Source organism: Natrix helvetica, assembly GCF_964273705.1.
Source record: "Natrix helvetica genome assembly, chromosome: 3".
Classification (NCBI taxonomy): Eukaryota; Metazoa; Chordata; class Lepidosauria; order Squamata; family Natricidae; genus Natrix; species Natrix helvetica.
The window spans coordinates 109,164,258-109,179,148 of NC_138549.1; the positions used below are offsets into that span (position 1 = coordinate 109,164,258).

The following is a 14,891-nucleotide window of genomic DNA, read 5'->3' on the forward strand; positions in this document are numbered from 1 at the left end:
TGCCAAAAAAAAAAATTATCAGATGGAGACACACAGAGTTTTACTGATATGATAATCACGAGACAGCTTAGTAACCTGACTCACAATGCCTCTGGACAAATTTCATCTGGAATTTGACTCTCTTCTCTCTACCTCTTTCCCACTATTATGCAGCATTAAAAAAAAGGAAAATCAAAATGGCCAAAATTAAACCTTTCCATACTTTCTAAAGAAAATCAAAATCTCTATTGAAATCAAAGTAGAGATACAATCTGGAATTGTTAAATGTTTTCATTTGCTTATATAGAATTTTTACCTTCATGTCAAATACTAAAATGTATCCACACACACACAGTTGAAGAAAACGTGTGCAGCAGCCATTACCAGGCCAAGATTGTGATGACAACACAAACTGGAATTCCACAAATTGGGGAGGTAGAAATATATGAATGCGGTGGTACAATCATTGGATGGTTTCAACTGATACCTTGTTTTGCAACTTACCCAAATGCTGCTTTTCTTTGAAGCCTTTTTGCCCCAGAACCATCCATTCGATTTCTTTTCCGACTTCTTATTCTCTGACATTTTGTCTCTTTTCTCTCAGTGATTATCTACAGACAAAAAGATAGGGGAATTAGCACCATTTGGCGGTTTCCTAGTTTAAGGCCCTGTTGTCCCAAGTGGTTCTTCTCTTACAGCCAACTGTTTCAGTATTATAAACACCACAATGCTTATCTGGCTAGTTATGTTACTCAGAATCAGAGAAAACATAATGCAGTTGCTAAGCAACGTAAGCTTCACCCCCTAACCTGCTACAGAAGGCAGTAGTCCTAGGGCGAGTAAACAAAGCTGGAAGTTCTCTGCCACCCCCCCCCCTTTTTTTAAAAAAAATAATAATATACAGGTAGTCTTCTGCTTACAACAGTTCATTTAGTAACCGTTTAGTGACCGTTTTTCACATTTACGACCATTGCATCATTCCCATGGTCATGTGATCAAAATTCAGACGCTTGGCGACTGGTTCATATTTATGACGGTTGCAGTGTCTCGGGGTCATGTGATCACCTTTTGTGACCAGCAAAGTCAATGGGGAAGTCAGATTCACTTAGCAACTGTATTACTAACTTAACAACTGCAGTGATTCACTTAACAACTGTGGCAAGAAAAGTCATAAAAATAGGGCAACATTCATTTAACATCTGTCTTGTTTGGTTACGGAAATTTGGGGCTAAGTTCTGGTCATAGGTTGAAGGCTATCTACCTGATTTTCTCCGAAAATCCTGTTTATGCATGATCCGGGCAGCCTTATCTGTTGATAGGCATCAAAGTTTTCAAAGTTGTGTCCACCAACCATACAAACTAGATCCAGACTTCCTAGACTACCTTGCGGAAGATGTATCTGCCAAGGATTATACTCGACAGATACATCAAGATACAATTTTGTAGATAGTATGATATATTCATACTATACAAAATTCTCGTTATCTGGTAGTCTCTAATTATAATAGCCCAGCCTTAGCTGGATTAAGCGAAAGTTTGTTCATTTTCACTCCTCCCAAAACTATATTAGAATTTTATTATTGTCCTGGGGCTTGAAAGAGCGTTACATTGGACCTAGATGGTGAGGCTGAGAGAATGGTGGATTTAGCCCAGGATTTCCAAGGACATTCCTAACTTAAAGACAGGAAGACTTTAACTCAGGAACATCCTGGCTTACATTGTATTAGCCAAAACATTGTTTTCCTGAATCACCTTTGAAACACCAGAGAGAATTAGTTAGAAGAAAGGCAAAAGGCCTAGGCTAATGCAGAGAGCACCATGATAGATTAAAAACACTCTTTTTCCAAAGTAGAGAACTCTTAACTCTAGAAACCTACTGGGCTTTAGTGCTCCCTACAGAGAATACAGCCACTTACCACTTTTTATTTGTTTAAATACCAGTGCAAATGGAAATGCTACCACCACTTCAGCAGCAGACCTCTGAAAGCAGTTGCCATCGCAAGTTTCTATAACTCATTTATCCACGTTGCTCATAACTGGGTTTACTGTGCCTACCATTAAACTAGGTGTACACCGAAACAATTCCAAGAATACATTCCACCAATTTGCCACAAGCAAAATGAAAACCAAATAAGAAAAAGTGCTATTAACTACAGGGAACATATAATTAAGCACTGATCCAGAGATATCATGTGAGAACTTTTCTAAAGAATATAGGGTGGGAAGATAAAATCAAAAACAGCAGCAGCAGCAACAGCTATACTTGCCTAGGAATTCATCTTGAACATAAAGTATTGTTAGATTAATATTTTAAATGCACTGTTTTGTTTAGCCAGTTATGAACCACTTCAAGGGTAGAAACATTTCTGTGTCATATGCAAGGTGGCCCATTTATATCTCCTTCATTACAGTGGATAATTCAGAATCTAAATGGTAGCATCAAAGTGACAGCTTTCTTTAACAGTTTCATTGGAGTAACTAACATTCAAGGCTTGGAATGAAATTCAAACATTGTTTGCAAGCCACAAAAGTGGGGGTTTAATTTTAAAAAAACAGCTGAACTCTCAAGAGTCCTGTATTATTCTTGCTACAAAGCAGAGAAGTATCAACTAAGTCCCAAAGACCATTGAAGGATCCTAAAAATCTCTAAAAATGATTAAAACAAAATGGGAGGAGATTGTAATGACTTTTTTACATTCCACCTGTTGCCAGGAAATGATCATATTGTCTTGGTCACACCAACTTCTATTCTCCATACACCTCTGCAGGTACATTTTCCTTAAACATTATTACTGAATCATAAGATAATCTCGTTTTTATAATTAAAAGCAATAGGCTAAAATCTCCAAGACCTTGATCTAATCTTCTTAGACCGAAGAGATGATTTTGTTGGACCGGGTCTGTGTAGGACTGTTACATAAGGTGATATAGAAACTAGTGCAAGAGAGACCACAGCTTTGTACTGCAAACAGATATTTATCCAATGATATTTAATTGAATATCCTAGGCCTTTTGCTCCAGAATAGCAAACGATCACCTGTACTTGATTAGGAGTAGTCAGAATGGGTTCCCTCTGAATTGATGGCATGACTTTTCTCAACTGAATTTATTTTGCTGTTACTGAATCTCATATTTCTTTTTTTGCAATTCTTATCAAAGTTGTATTGCGAAAGTTTATCATATTCAATCTAAAAAAAAACCCGTAAGTATTCTGGGAGAGGGTACATTTCCTGCTTTCTCATCTGGTCCAGTCATAGTTGAAATAGCTTCAGCAAATAAGTAAAACAGCCTATATATTATCACTGTCTTATCTCCCTGATCTCCCCACATGTAAAGGTTCTCTAGTTCCTAAGAGGGACAACTTTATCCTACAGGGACGTGCGGTCAGGGGAGGCAGGGGAGGCAGAGCCTCACCGCTCTCATCATGAAAATAAAAAAGGGAAAAGGGAAAAGACACTGAGGAGCCTTCTGCACACATGGTCCGGGAATGGGACCACGTGTGCAGGAGGCTCCTCTAGCCTCAGCCTCACTCCTGCACAAGTGGTCCCATTCCCCGCCTTCCTGAGTCAACATGAAGGGGACCGCGGAGCATGAGACACAGTCCTGCAGAGCACGCTCCGTGGTCCCCTTCATGTTGACTCAGGAGTCAGGAAGGAGGGGAATGGGACCACGTGTACAGGAGGCTGAGGCAGCTTCAGCCTCCTGCACACGTGGTCCCATTCCCGGCCTTCCTGAGTCAACATGAAGGGGACCACGGCTCGCACTGATGACATCACCAGCCTCACCAGCCATAAACCTCACCGCACGTCACTGTTATCCTATAAAGCCCCCAAACTTCACTAAGCATTGTGATTTATGGCAGGAAACAACCTACCACACTTGCATTAAAATATAGTTATTTTTTTTAAAAAAAGCAGGTTGTAGAAAAGCTGAGTGTGCAGTAAATCTCCATGGCATCTGGTTAGGTAAGATATTTGCAAGATTAGAATTGAATTATTCAGAATAGAATTTTTTTTCTTTCCCCTTTGCCTGAGTTGAAATTCAGGATAGCCATGGCCAGATCAATACTCCCAAAATATATAGATTAGGCAGTGGAAATGCGCAAGTACATTCAGAAATTTTTCTTCTCAAGATGAGACTATCTGAAATTTGTAGTACACAAAAGAAGCATGAGCTCTTTATCCTGTGCACTTTAGATAAGCATCATCAGCATTATGAGTTATCAGATTATTGTTAGTTGTGATATCTTCACCACAAGTTTTGGCCTGACACAAAACAAGTTGGCCATAAAAGTCAGTAGCTCAGTTTCCATCAAAACCTAACTATTTGATGAGGCTCAACAGATTCCCAAAGAGGCTTTGGCCCAACTTAAGATGTTGGACTTAGATACACATCAGTCACATGATCAAGAGCAATTTCACAAGGGCTCTTTGAAATGCTTCAACATCTGCTATGAACGTCTATGTTCTTAGTTTCCATATTTGGCAATTGGACAGATATATTTTTGGCTTAGATGCTATATATCAAAAATGGCAGGGCAAATTTTGATTAATCACAGATTCTTGCAACTCTTCCTACATACACACAATAGTCCTGATCTTCCACATCTGGATTAGGAAGAAAGATATATTTTTAGCTTCAGCATCTTCCCAGTTTCTCTCCCCCCCCCCCACCGAAATGTGCATCTGCATAGCCTTGGATGGACTGGGAGCAAGGAAGGAAAAGCAAAAGGAGGAAGGAAGGAAGGAAGAAAAAGAGACTAAATGAGAGACTGTAAGGATGTGTTAGCAAACAAAGACAAAAACAATAGTATTACATTTCAAGCAATATCTAGTGTCCTCCTTAGCAAAAGAAAGTATTGAAATGTCCATGAGTTCCCTAGTTGTATCTTCTGAATTCCAACATGTCTTTATTTTAGAGTTTGTCTTGTCTCAAAGTACAATATGCAGTGGGACCTTTTAGTGACTGCTAAAGTTAGCAAGCAGAGGTGATGAGCAGTCTAAGGTCGAACAATACAACAGATATTATATTTGACCATACCTAACCTTGATGAATACAAAGTCATGGAAGAAAAAAAAATGCTTAGGCATATACTATATTTTTCACTCCCATTAGATGCACTCCCCCCCTCAAAAAAATGGGTGGATGGTGCCAGTCCTTTGGTGAATAGCAGCTGGGCCACGTGATTCCTTTTACAGTGCTAAACTCCGCCTCTTCTGTCTTTGTCATTGCCCACCTGTTTTGTCTCTTTTCCGCAGTGCAGGAATAAATAGGCAGAGCTGGCACATGAGAGGACACCTATCTGGTCCTCTCAGGCACCGCCTCATTTTTTTTCTTGTTTTCCTCTTCTAAACCTAGGTGCATCTTATGGTCAGTTGCATCTTATAGTCAGGTGTGAAAAATGCGGTATACAGTATATATATAGAGAGAAGCAAGTTTTTTGCTGTTGTGCAAGCTGATCTTCAGCACTAATGTTACTTGGATTTGGAGGAAAGGAGCTTCTCTACTCTGGGTCCTTGATTTTCCACAACACACCAAGTTCTGAGAGAAAGAATTATAGCAACAGCTGGGGGCAATCTCTGACATTTCCTCCATGGCTGAGTTGAAGTGGTCTCCAACCACCCTTGAGTCAGCAGAAAACTATGTATCCCAGCGTGAAATTTGCTACACCCATTGCTAATCTCTATCCTGTCTCTATTGCCTGGAGCTGGCAGAGGAGTTTATTTATTTATTTATTCAATTTATACTCTACTTGATGACAACCAGCAACATTTATAAGAGAAAAAATACCTGAAATGTTTAAGTCATACCTTACATTACTAAAATTAATGCCTGGGTTAGGAACTGGAAGACTATGAGTTCTAGATTTCCCTTAGGAATGAAAGGTAGGGTGACTTTGGACCAGTCGGTCTCTGTCAGTCCAACCAATTTCACATGATTGCTGATGTGGTAAAAATAGGATGCTGGAGCAGGATATGTTGTCTTGAGTTGTATAAAGAGTGGGATATATAGGTAGTTCCTACAATCACAATTGAGTCTAAAATTTCTGTTGGTAAGAGAGAAATTTGTTAAGTGAGTTTTGCTCCATTTTATGACATACCTTGCCACCTTTGTTAAGTGAATCATTGCAGTTGTTAAAGTAACACGGTTGTTAAGTGAATATGGCTTCCCCATTGACTTTGCTTGTCAGAAGGTTGCAAACGGGGATCACTGCAACCGTCATAAATGTGAGTCAGTTCTCAAGCATCCAAATGTAGATCACAGGACCATGGGGGTGCTGCAATGGTCATAAGTGTGAAAAATGGGCACGTCACTTTTTTCAGTGCCATTGTAACTTCAGTCATTAAGTGAACTGTTGTAAGTCGAGGACTACCTGTAATTGTATTAACACCACTATCAAACACATAGCTACTTATGGAGCCATTATTCAAGCTCCAAAATCTGTGGCTAAAATTCATACTGATAGATCTCACAATAACTTGCCATTCAGATGTCTAATAGTAGATAATAGTCGACAATTTGCAACTAAATGTGTCTGTAGACTTTATTTGAAAAAAATAAATAAATGCAGTGTGGCTGTCCCTCAGTGTCTGTCTGGCCATCAGCGGCATGCAATACATTCTGAGAAGTTAACATTTGATTTTGCAGTTTTTAGGAACCAACTTACTTGCATTGCCTTCCAGTTTTAAAATAATAAGATTCCTTAAGCACAAAGCCATCAACATTTATTTTTTCAGCTTCCAACTTTGCTGACGTTCAGTACTGATACAGCATTTAGGCTGTTCTCTGTCAATATTATCTGACATTCTAACTTTCTAAGACGTGTGGAAGTGATGCTTCCTTAAAGTCAAACACAACTCCTAGTAATTTCATGACATGGCTATTACTTTTCTTGGCAAAAATACTGAATGGCCATTGTCATTTTCATGTTTTTTTTAAAACCTTTCCAGTTTATCCTACAGTTGTGAGCAAAAATTCACAATTTTGAGCAAGGAGTTCAGGAAGAGCTTTTCTACTCTAAAAAACAAACTAATCTGAATATATATTTTTAAAGGAATGACTATGTCACAGATATCTAAGGATAGAAAGATTGTAGTTTGGCACTATAACAGCCATGTCTTTGCAACAGTATTCCAAGAAAACTGGTTTTGATTTTACTTTTGGTTATTGCACATAAGCTTTTGCCCTGTGCTCCCATCACCCACAGAGTATATTTTTGTCCAATCCTTTAACCTCAAAAAGTGCAGTTAAGGAAGGCAGGGCTACGCAACTGCATGTATCTATTTCATCTGTGTAATGAGAAACATACTGAAGTGCGTAGACCAAGAGAGAGCTTCTGACCGTAAGTTTCACAATCAGAGTAACATTTCCATTACCTGAGATGGTGGCATTTTACAGGTTTGATTCGTAAGCTATGGGGGGGAGGTTATATTTCTGAAGCAGTCCTCTTTTACCTCATCTATATAAGGAGAGCCAGTTTGGTGTAGTGTGGAGGTTCTCAACCTGTGGCCCATTGATCCGGGGGGGGGGGATTGTTGATGTTGTCTCAGGGGGTCCATCAAGGCTTGAAGAAATATTCTGATTTAAATCTTAAGTCTTGGGGTCCATGGCCATAGTTCATGCCCACAAAAGGTATTTAAAGGATGCCCATGAGGAAGAAAAGGTTGAGAACAGAGTTGAAATCCACTTACCTTTGCTACGAGTTTGGTAGCAATGTGAGCGTGCAAATGCACATTCTCACCACCTCCGTGCATGCGCAGGACCTTCTGCACATGTGCAGATGTCAAAATGACATCTGGGTGGGTGGGCGGAGCCTGCACCTGAGCATGCCTGGCAAGCGAGTAAGCGAACAGTGAGGTAAGCGAACAGCAGGGGGGGAGGAAATCTGCTGTGCCACGTGATTTAGATCTAAATCTAAATCGTGTGGCACAGCTAATCGTCGGAAAAACCAGTTTGCCCAAACCAGTAGCATTTTTTTTTTACCATTGGTTCAGGTGAACAGCTGGCATCTTTGCTACCGATTTGGGCGAACCGGTAGCATTTCACCCCTGGTTGAGAACCACTAGTGTAGTGGATAAGGCATCAGACTAAAAACCGGGAGACCGTGCCTTCTACTTCCACTTTAGGCACAAAGCAAGCTGGGTGACCTTGGGCCTGTCATTTTCATTCAGATTTAGGAAGGAGGCAGTGGCAAACTACTACTCAAAACCTTGCCATGAAAACTGCAGGGACTTCTACAAGCGATTCTTTGAAAATCAGACAAGATTGAATGGAAGAAAAAGAAATTTCCAGCAGAGAAGGGAAAGCAGCAAACATTTTACCAGTTCCACTAAACTATATACTAAGCTTTAAGTAGTTTCTTTGCTTAAGAACAGTAGTTTAGAAAATTAAAAAAAACGAACAAAAGCTGCAAAAGAGCCGCTCAAAAACTGCAAGTCACCTGCCCAAGAAAGTAATCTGTAGCAAAACAATGGGTTAAATATTCAACTCTCATAATGCAATTTTTTGAGCCCTTAAAATACATTTTATTATCGTTGGCATTGATTGTGCTCTGAAACCAGCATGGAGAAGGATTCAGCTACTCATTTTGAAAGACCTTTTCCCCATTCTCTTGGTGGGAGTCCACTTACCCAAACAGAACTCTCTGTGGAAGAGGGTCAGTAAGCAAACAGAATTGTCTTTTTTGTTACTCATTCTGTAACCTTTAAGTTTTAATTACAAAAAGCGAGGCAGAATTCAAGCAGGTGGAGATTTTTTTTTTCTAAAACAGTGCTTGATGGTTTGCTTGTCAACACAACAAGCCGGCGCAACTAGCACAGTTTAAAAACCAGTTAAAAAGAAAAACAAGTTGCAAGCTACCCCGTCTTGGTCGCCGTGCAACAAGATATTTATTGGGACTAGGAGAGTTGTTGCCACCATAAGAAATTGCTAACACCCCACACCATTTCTGAAGAAACAAATTCAATATATTGAAAACCATATCTGGTCCAAATGACAGATAACAAACTTTGGAAGGCCTTTACACTATTGAGATTGAAGATCTTACCATTAAGCAGTTTTGCAGAATACATACCAGAAATTCACCTATGACAAAAGTCTTTATCCCTGCACAAATGGGTGCGTTGAATCATAGAGTCATATTCTGCTGTACTATCAACCCAGACACCTGCAGTGAGTTACTATCACCTCTTCTTAGCTCATTTCCAGGTTGGATACTAGGATTATATCCTCTTTTGGAAGATAAAGAGCCCGAGATAACTCTTCGAGATTGCAAAGGTTACATTTGTGGCCTGTAGAATTTGTGCATTGTTGACACCTAAGAAGGCAATGCGCAGCGGCAGCTTTTGTATCATGCCTTTTATTATGCCACTTTGTACTTTGTATCACAAACTTTGTTTAAAAAAGAACTGTCTGAGTCATTGACCTGTAATAAAGTTTGAACTGACTTGAAGAAAATCAACGTTCTTATTATTCAATACAGAATATTTTAAAAATACTTGATTTACAGATTTAAGTAGTCAGCCACCATAACCTTAGCAATGCAATACAATACAATAGCAGAGTTGGAAGGGACTGTAGGAAGTTATCACCCAGCCCTCTCCCAGAAAAATGAAATATCCTAGGAAATATTGAAAAGGCAGAATATTATATTTTCCTGGATGTGAAAAAGGGAGAAACACATTTTAAACACAAAGTAAATTCCTGCAGCTTCCTGCCCATCCCCACTTTGTCAATGGGCCATTAAGAAGGCCAAGCTAGTCCACTTTACATAATAAAGAGTTCTCCCCATCAGCTCCAGGGGGATGGGATTAAGGCATGATAATATTGGCACTTTATTCAACTGACCACATGGCATCTGAACTCAACCAAACCTGGATTCAAAACTCAGCCTAGAGGGTTGCCCTTGCATGGGCCCATGTGAGTCTGACAACCAATCAGAATACATTTCTTACACAGGAACAGGAAACAGATAGGTGGGGCCGAACAGATTATAAAAAGCCCTGCAAGCCCTTCTTCACCCTCTTCTCTTCCCTTCTCTTCTCTACCGACATTGAAGCATGTGATCACCTTTTCTGTTCAGGACTCAAGCCATGTGGTCCTGTCCACCATTAAAACCATCTTTCCAAGCAGCCTCCATGTCTCAGTGTCTTTTTCCCCACTTGGAGCCAAACCCAGAAGGACATTTCTTCCAACAGGACCTTGGAGGTCTTCTAGTCCAACCCCCTGCCTAGGCAGGAAACCCTATACCGTTCCAGACAAATGGCTATCCAACATCTTCTTAAAGACTTCCAGTGTTGGGGCATTTACAACTTCTGGAGGCAAGCTGTTCCACTGATTAATTGTTCTAACTGTCAGGAAATTTCTCCTCAGTTCGAAATTGCTTCTCTCCTTAATTAGTTTCCACCCATTGCTTCTTGTTCTATCCTCAGGTGCCTTGGAGAATAGTTTGATTCCCTCTTCTTTGTGGCAACCCCTGAGATATTGGAACACTGCTATCATGTCTCCCCTAGTCCTTCTTTTCATTAAACTAGACATACCCAGTTCCTGCAACCGTTCTTCATATGTTTTAGTCTCCAGTCCCCTAATCATCTTTGTTGCTCTTCTCTGCACTCTTTCTAGAGTTTCCACATCTTTTTTACATCGTGGCGACCAAAACTGAATGCAGTATTCCATGTGTGGCTTTACCAAGGCATTATAAAATGGTATTAACACTTCACGTGATCTTGATTCTATCCCTCTGTTTATGCAACCTAGAACTGTGTTGTTAGATCTCTTTCCCCCCCTCCCCCTCTCTCTAAAAAGTGAGAAAAGGTAGTTACAGTTTCCCCTATTTGTCGGAATGTGAAACAAAAAGCTTTCTATATTGCCAAATTTCTTTTTTTTTAAAGAGTTTTATTATTTTTCAGTTACAAAATAAATATTCCATCTTTCCTTATGCAGTGTGTCATCTGGATACAAACATCTCTATGCAACGTTGTTCCTCTTTGCCACCTCTTTCACATTCATATTAACATTATTTCCCTAAGTTTAGTATTATAATATATTGAGCATTTAAATGCCATAACACTCTCAATTTTTCTTCTTATATTATCAAATTTCTTAAAGACCAGATTTTTCTGCAAAAAGAGGTTTGCTTGACAAGTTAATGTCTCCATAGAACTATTAATACAGGAAATGGCAAAATTGGAAGAACCTTCTTAGTAGTGGTTGCTCAATTATGGAACTCTTTCTGTTGATACTGACTTTACCATATAAATGCAGGCCTTAAGCAGACCTTCCAACATTTCCATAAAAGAATTGATAGCTGTCCATTCTTAAGTTATTTGCTCTATCAGCTATATATTTATGCATACTTTTTTCTGATGTGTTATTTTTCTGGTGGCTTACTATAAATACGGCTTAAGATTTGCAGCAAGCAAACCTCAAGCCAACATTTGAAAGTAGATATTGATCATTTCTACCTGCCTACCTTGTTGCATCTTGGAAGAATATTCCTATGACTTTAGAGCAGGGCTCTCTACTTGACAACTTAAAGACTTGTGGACTTCAACTCCCAGAATTCCTCAGCCTGTTTGGAGACTCCTGCTAGAGAGCAAGGATGGGAGACATTGGAATTCCACCCTTAGCAGTTCCAGCAAGAAAGGTAAAAGTAATGAAGTTAGTAGGAGTTATGGTTCATCATCATTTGGAGGGCAAATTGTTCCCACTCTTACGAACAAAGATGCCAAAATTCTTCTAGTTTAAATGTGAAAAGCAAAATATCCAAACTACCACCCCAAAAGAAACCCACTCCCCTCCAAAGCTACTTTCTCTTGTAGAATAATTATCCAAGCTCAAGTTGCTCAAACCTCACAATTTTATCAGAAGAGGTAATTTCTTTTAAAGACACAGAAAAATAAAGTAAAAATGTAAGTATGTAAGTATCTCCCCTGTTTTCTTCTTCATCCTTCTTTCTTGGTATAGCGTTCTTAGAGATACAAAAGCTTGTACATTGTTTTGTTAATCTTGTATTGGCCCACTTATCATAATGCCTGAATATGGATTTTGGTTAAACTAAGAGTGAGATTTCTTCATGCCAGATCAGCAAGTTCTTCAACAAGCAGAACAAGAAAATCAGGACGAAAGACAGGGAGATACAAGTCTCTAATCCCCATTTTCAATGGCAAATTGTAACATACATTATTCTGGATGGTATGATCCACTTTAGGTATTGAACGTTGTAATAGGATAAAAAAATACAAAAGGTTCTTTCTTGCACAGGAAATAATAGTTATGATTATAAAATAGTAAATTTGAAAAATGATACTTATGATGGAAAAGTGGGGGAATTGTATATAAGGAAGAAAATGGGCACAGACGCAGGCAAAGATATTTTGGGTAAAGTTGCTTTAAATGAGGTAGTCTGCCTTCCCTGTCCATAAGCACCCATTGGGGTTGTCTGTGGAGACTCTCAGTCATCCAGGTTATAGTTGTCTTAAAGGTGCTTTTTCAAAAGGCAGCTGGACTGTTTTTTTCCTTGAGGAAGATGAAGAAGTTTTGCTTCTCACCAAAGAAGCTTTATTGGTTCTGGCAGGATGGTGGGGGCTATGTCAGAACTAATCCCTCCATAGCCCCCACCATGTTGTCAGAACCAATGAAGTTTCTTGGATGAGAAGTGAAACTTCCTCATCTTCTTCAAGGAAAAAACAACAACAGTCCAGTTGCCTTTTGAAAAAACAACTTTGAGAATATTCATTGAAATGTACACATTTGTTTTCTAGATAGGGCACATTATTAATCCATTTACGATTGTTGGGACCAGATTTCATGTTTTTTTGTCTTTTACTAAGAAACCGTAATTACTCATCAGGTGAAGACTATGTCATCAATCAGTCCCATCAAGAGAGTTTTAATATAATATTGTTTTATAATATTGTTTTGAATATAAGGGTTTTTGGATAGTCATTCTTTCTCTACTAAAGCATGGGAAGACTGTGGAGGAATAGCTTAAGAGAATGCAGTAAAATTTAATTTCTGCATATACTTCATGATCCTGTGTGATGCATTGGCTAAGGCATTGGGCTAAATTCAGAAAGATTCAGAATCTCACCTTCTCTCAGCCATTAAATTCACTACTTTATGGGATTGCAATTGTGACAAAATCTAGGAGGGAGTGCAAAACATACCACCTTAAACTCCTAAATGAAAGACAGGCTATAAATAAACAAGGATACCTGTGTATGAATTAAAATGAAGAGAGCGTTGATTTGTGGATGCTCACTAATGCTGAAAAGCAGTGCTCGCTTGAAAGATTGCATCAAAACACTTTCATTTCAATTAAAAACATTATTAAATTTCAAAATAATGCACAAAACTGGGATTCCTTCCTTATAGGTACATTCCAAAGCATTTTCTAAATATAATCACACAGAATATTTAAGCAGAAACAAGTCAAGAAAGATGATATGAGAGGAACGCTAGGGGACTTGAAGAAACACTTTATTGACACTTACAAAATCACTAGTGTAGATGGAATACTGTATGAAGGAGACAAGGCTGACTGAATTCAATAATGGTTGAAGAACTGTACTTATTAGTCATGCCATATAATTCCTTAACTATCTTAAAAGACAATGTACTTGAAAGACAAATGTATAAGAAAACAAACTTGCATATTACTTTATCAAACGCAGACATATCTCAGTTAAAAATAGACAAGCTAGAATCTTGGCATCTATTTTTTTTCTCTCTCCAGTGTTCTCATTTTGATAAGACTCTTAAAATCTACACTGCTAAGCCTTCAAAGATATACAGAGGTGTTTAAATATATTCCTTAATGCAAGCCTTTAGTTGCATCTGGATTACTTCCAAGAATATCTTTTAGCAACCCCTTTGACCTCCCCCCTACACCCCAAATCCTTTATAGCCAAGGTTCTAAATGCCCCCCAAACTGCCCCTCCTAGGTGTCAAATCTTTATGAACTGGCAAAAGGTTAAATATTTTAATGACATTATTCCATAGAGAAAATGGCTACTCTAGACCTCCCATGGAAAGAAATGGCATTCATTCATAAAGTATTGCTAAAAGACACTGTGGAATTAGTAAACCAAGGAGAGGCTATGCAGAGGTAGGGATGGGTAGACTTAATTCTTTAAATGTTGTTTAATCCATTAACCACAGCCAGGGGTGTAGGAAGCTGAACAACATTCCAACCACCATCGTCTTTTTCAAACTCTAAGTAGCATGAAAAGATTTAATTTTGACCCACTTTCTTAAAATACTTCAGTACATGAATAAATATTACTTACATTACTTTTTGAAGCACTGGCACAGAAAAGCTGGTAGCTTTAGTTTCTATAGCAATGTATCCACCATCTTAGTGACTTGAACATTGGTGAAATCTACAGTTAAGTTGGTAACAAGGTCATCTATAGATATCTTTAACCCCAGTTTCTTTAAGGAAATGAACAAAACAAATCCAGGAAACTAGTACAAGCAGAGCCTTGTTTTCAATGCTTAGAAGTAAGCTCTTCTAGGTCTAGTGGACTTTAGTAGATTTCCTGTAAACTAATTGATAATTAGATGGGAGAAATCTGTCTGCAATGATATCAAGGTGATTCACATTAAGGAGGTGATTGTTACATTTTTTTTAACAACCTGATGCCTTTAATATCATTATGGAAACAACCTTTCCCAAAACCCAGTCTGTTATCTTCATCTTGGGGAAAAAATAATGCAGTATTTGGTCTGTTGACTTCTGCAAGTTGACATAGGCTTTAATGTAAAATAAGCTTAAATTTTCCTCTCCTTCAACTTCAAGTTGCTCTCATATTGTTCGTTCTCATTTAGGTCAGAAGCGTCCCTAGAGATGACTGCTCTTGTGAAAGAGGAATGTGGACATGATAAGTATTCTTTCCTTTGCAGCACTAGAG

At 38.7% G+C, this 14,891-nt stretch overlaps 1 protein-coding gene across 4 annotated transcripts in view; it reads right to left on the minus strand.

Annotated features, from left to right (window-relative positions):
• ACOT11 (acyl-CoA thioesterase 11) overlaps positions 1 to 14,521 on the minus strand; it is a 161,281-nt gene extending 146,760 nt beyond the window's left edge. The window contains exons 1-2 of one of the 4 annotated variants that reach the window (XM_081946726.1): positions 14,268 to 14,521; positions 484 to 590 (exon numbers count right to left, since the gene is read on the minus strand). In XM_081946726.1, coding sequence (XP_081802852.1) covers positions 484 to 564 — 81 coding nt within the window. In that variant the 5' untranslated portion in view covers positions 565 to 590; positions 14,268 to 14,521. Of the gene's footprint in view, positions 1 to 483; positions 591 to 11,449; positions 11,470 to 14,267 lie in introns of those variants that run through there. The other 3 variants (XM_081946728.1, XM_081946727.1, XM_081946730.1) reach the window with 3 other exon arrangements.
• Between the last annotated feature and the right edge of the window lie 370 nt (positions 14,522 to 14,891).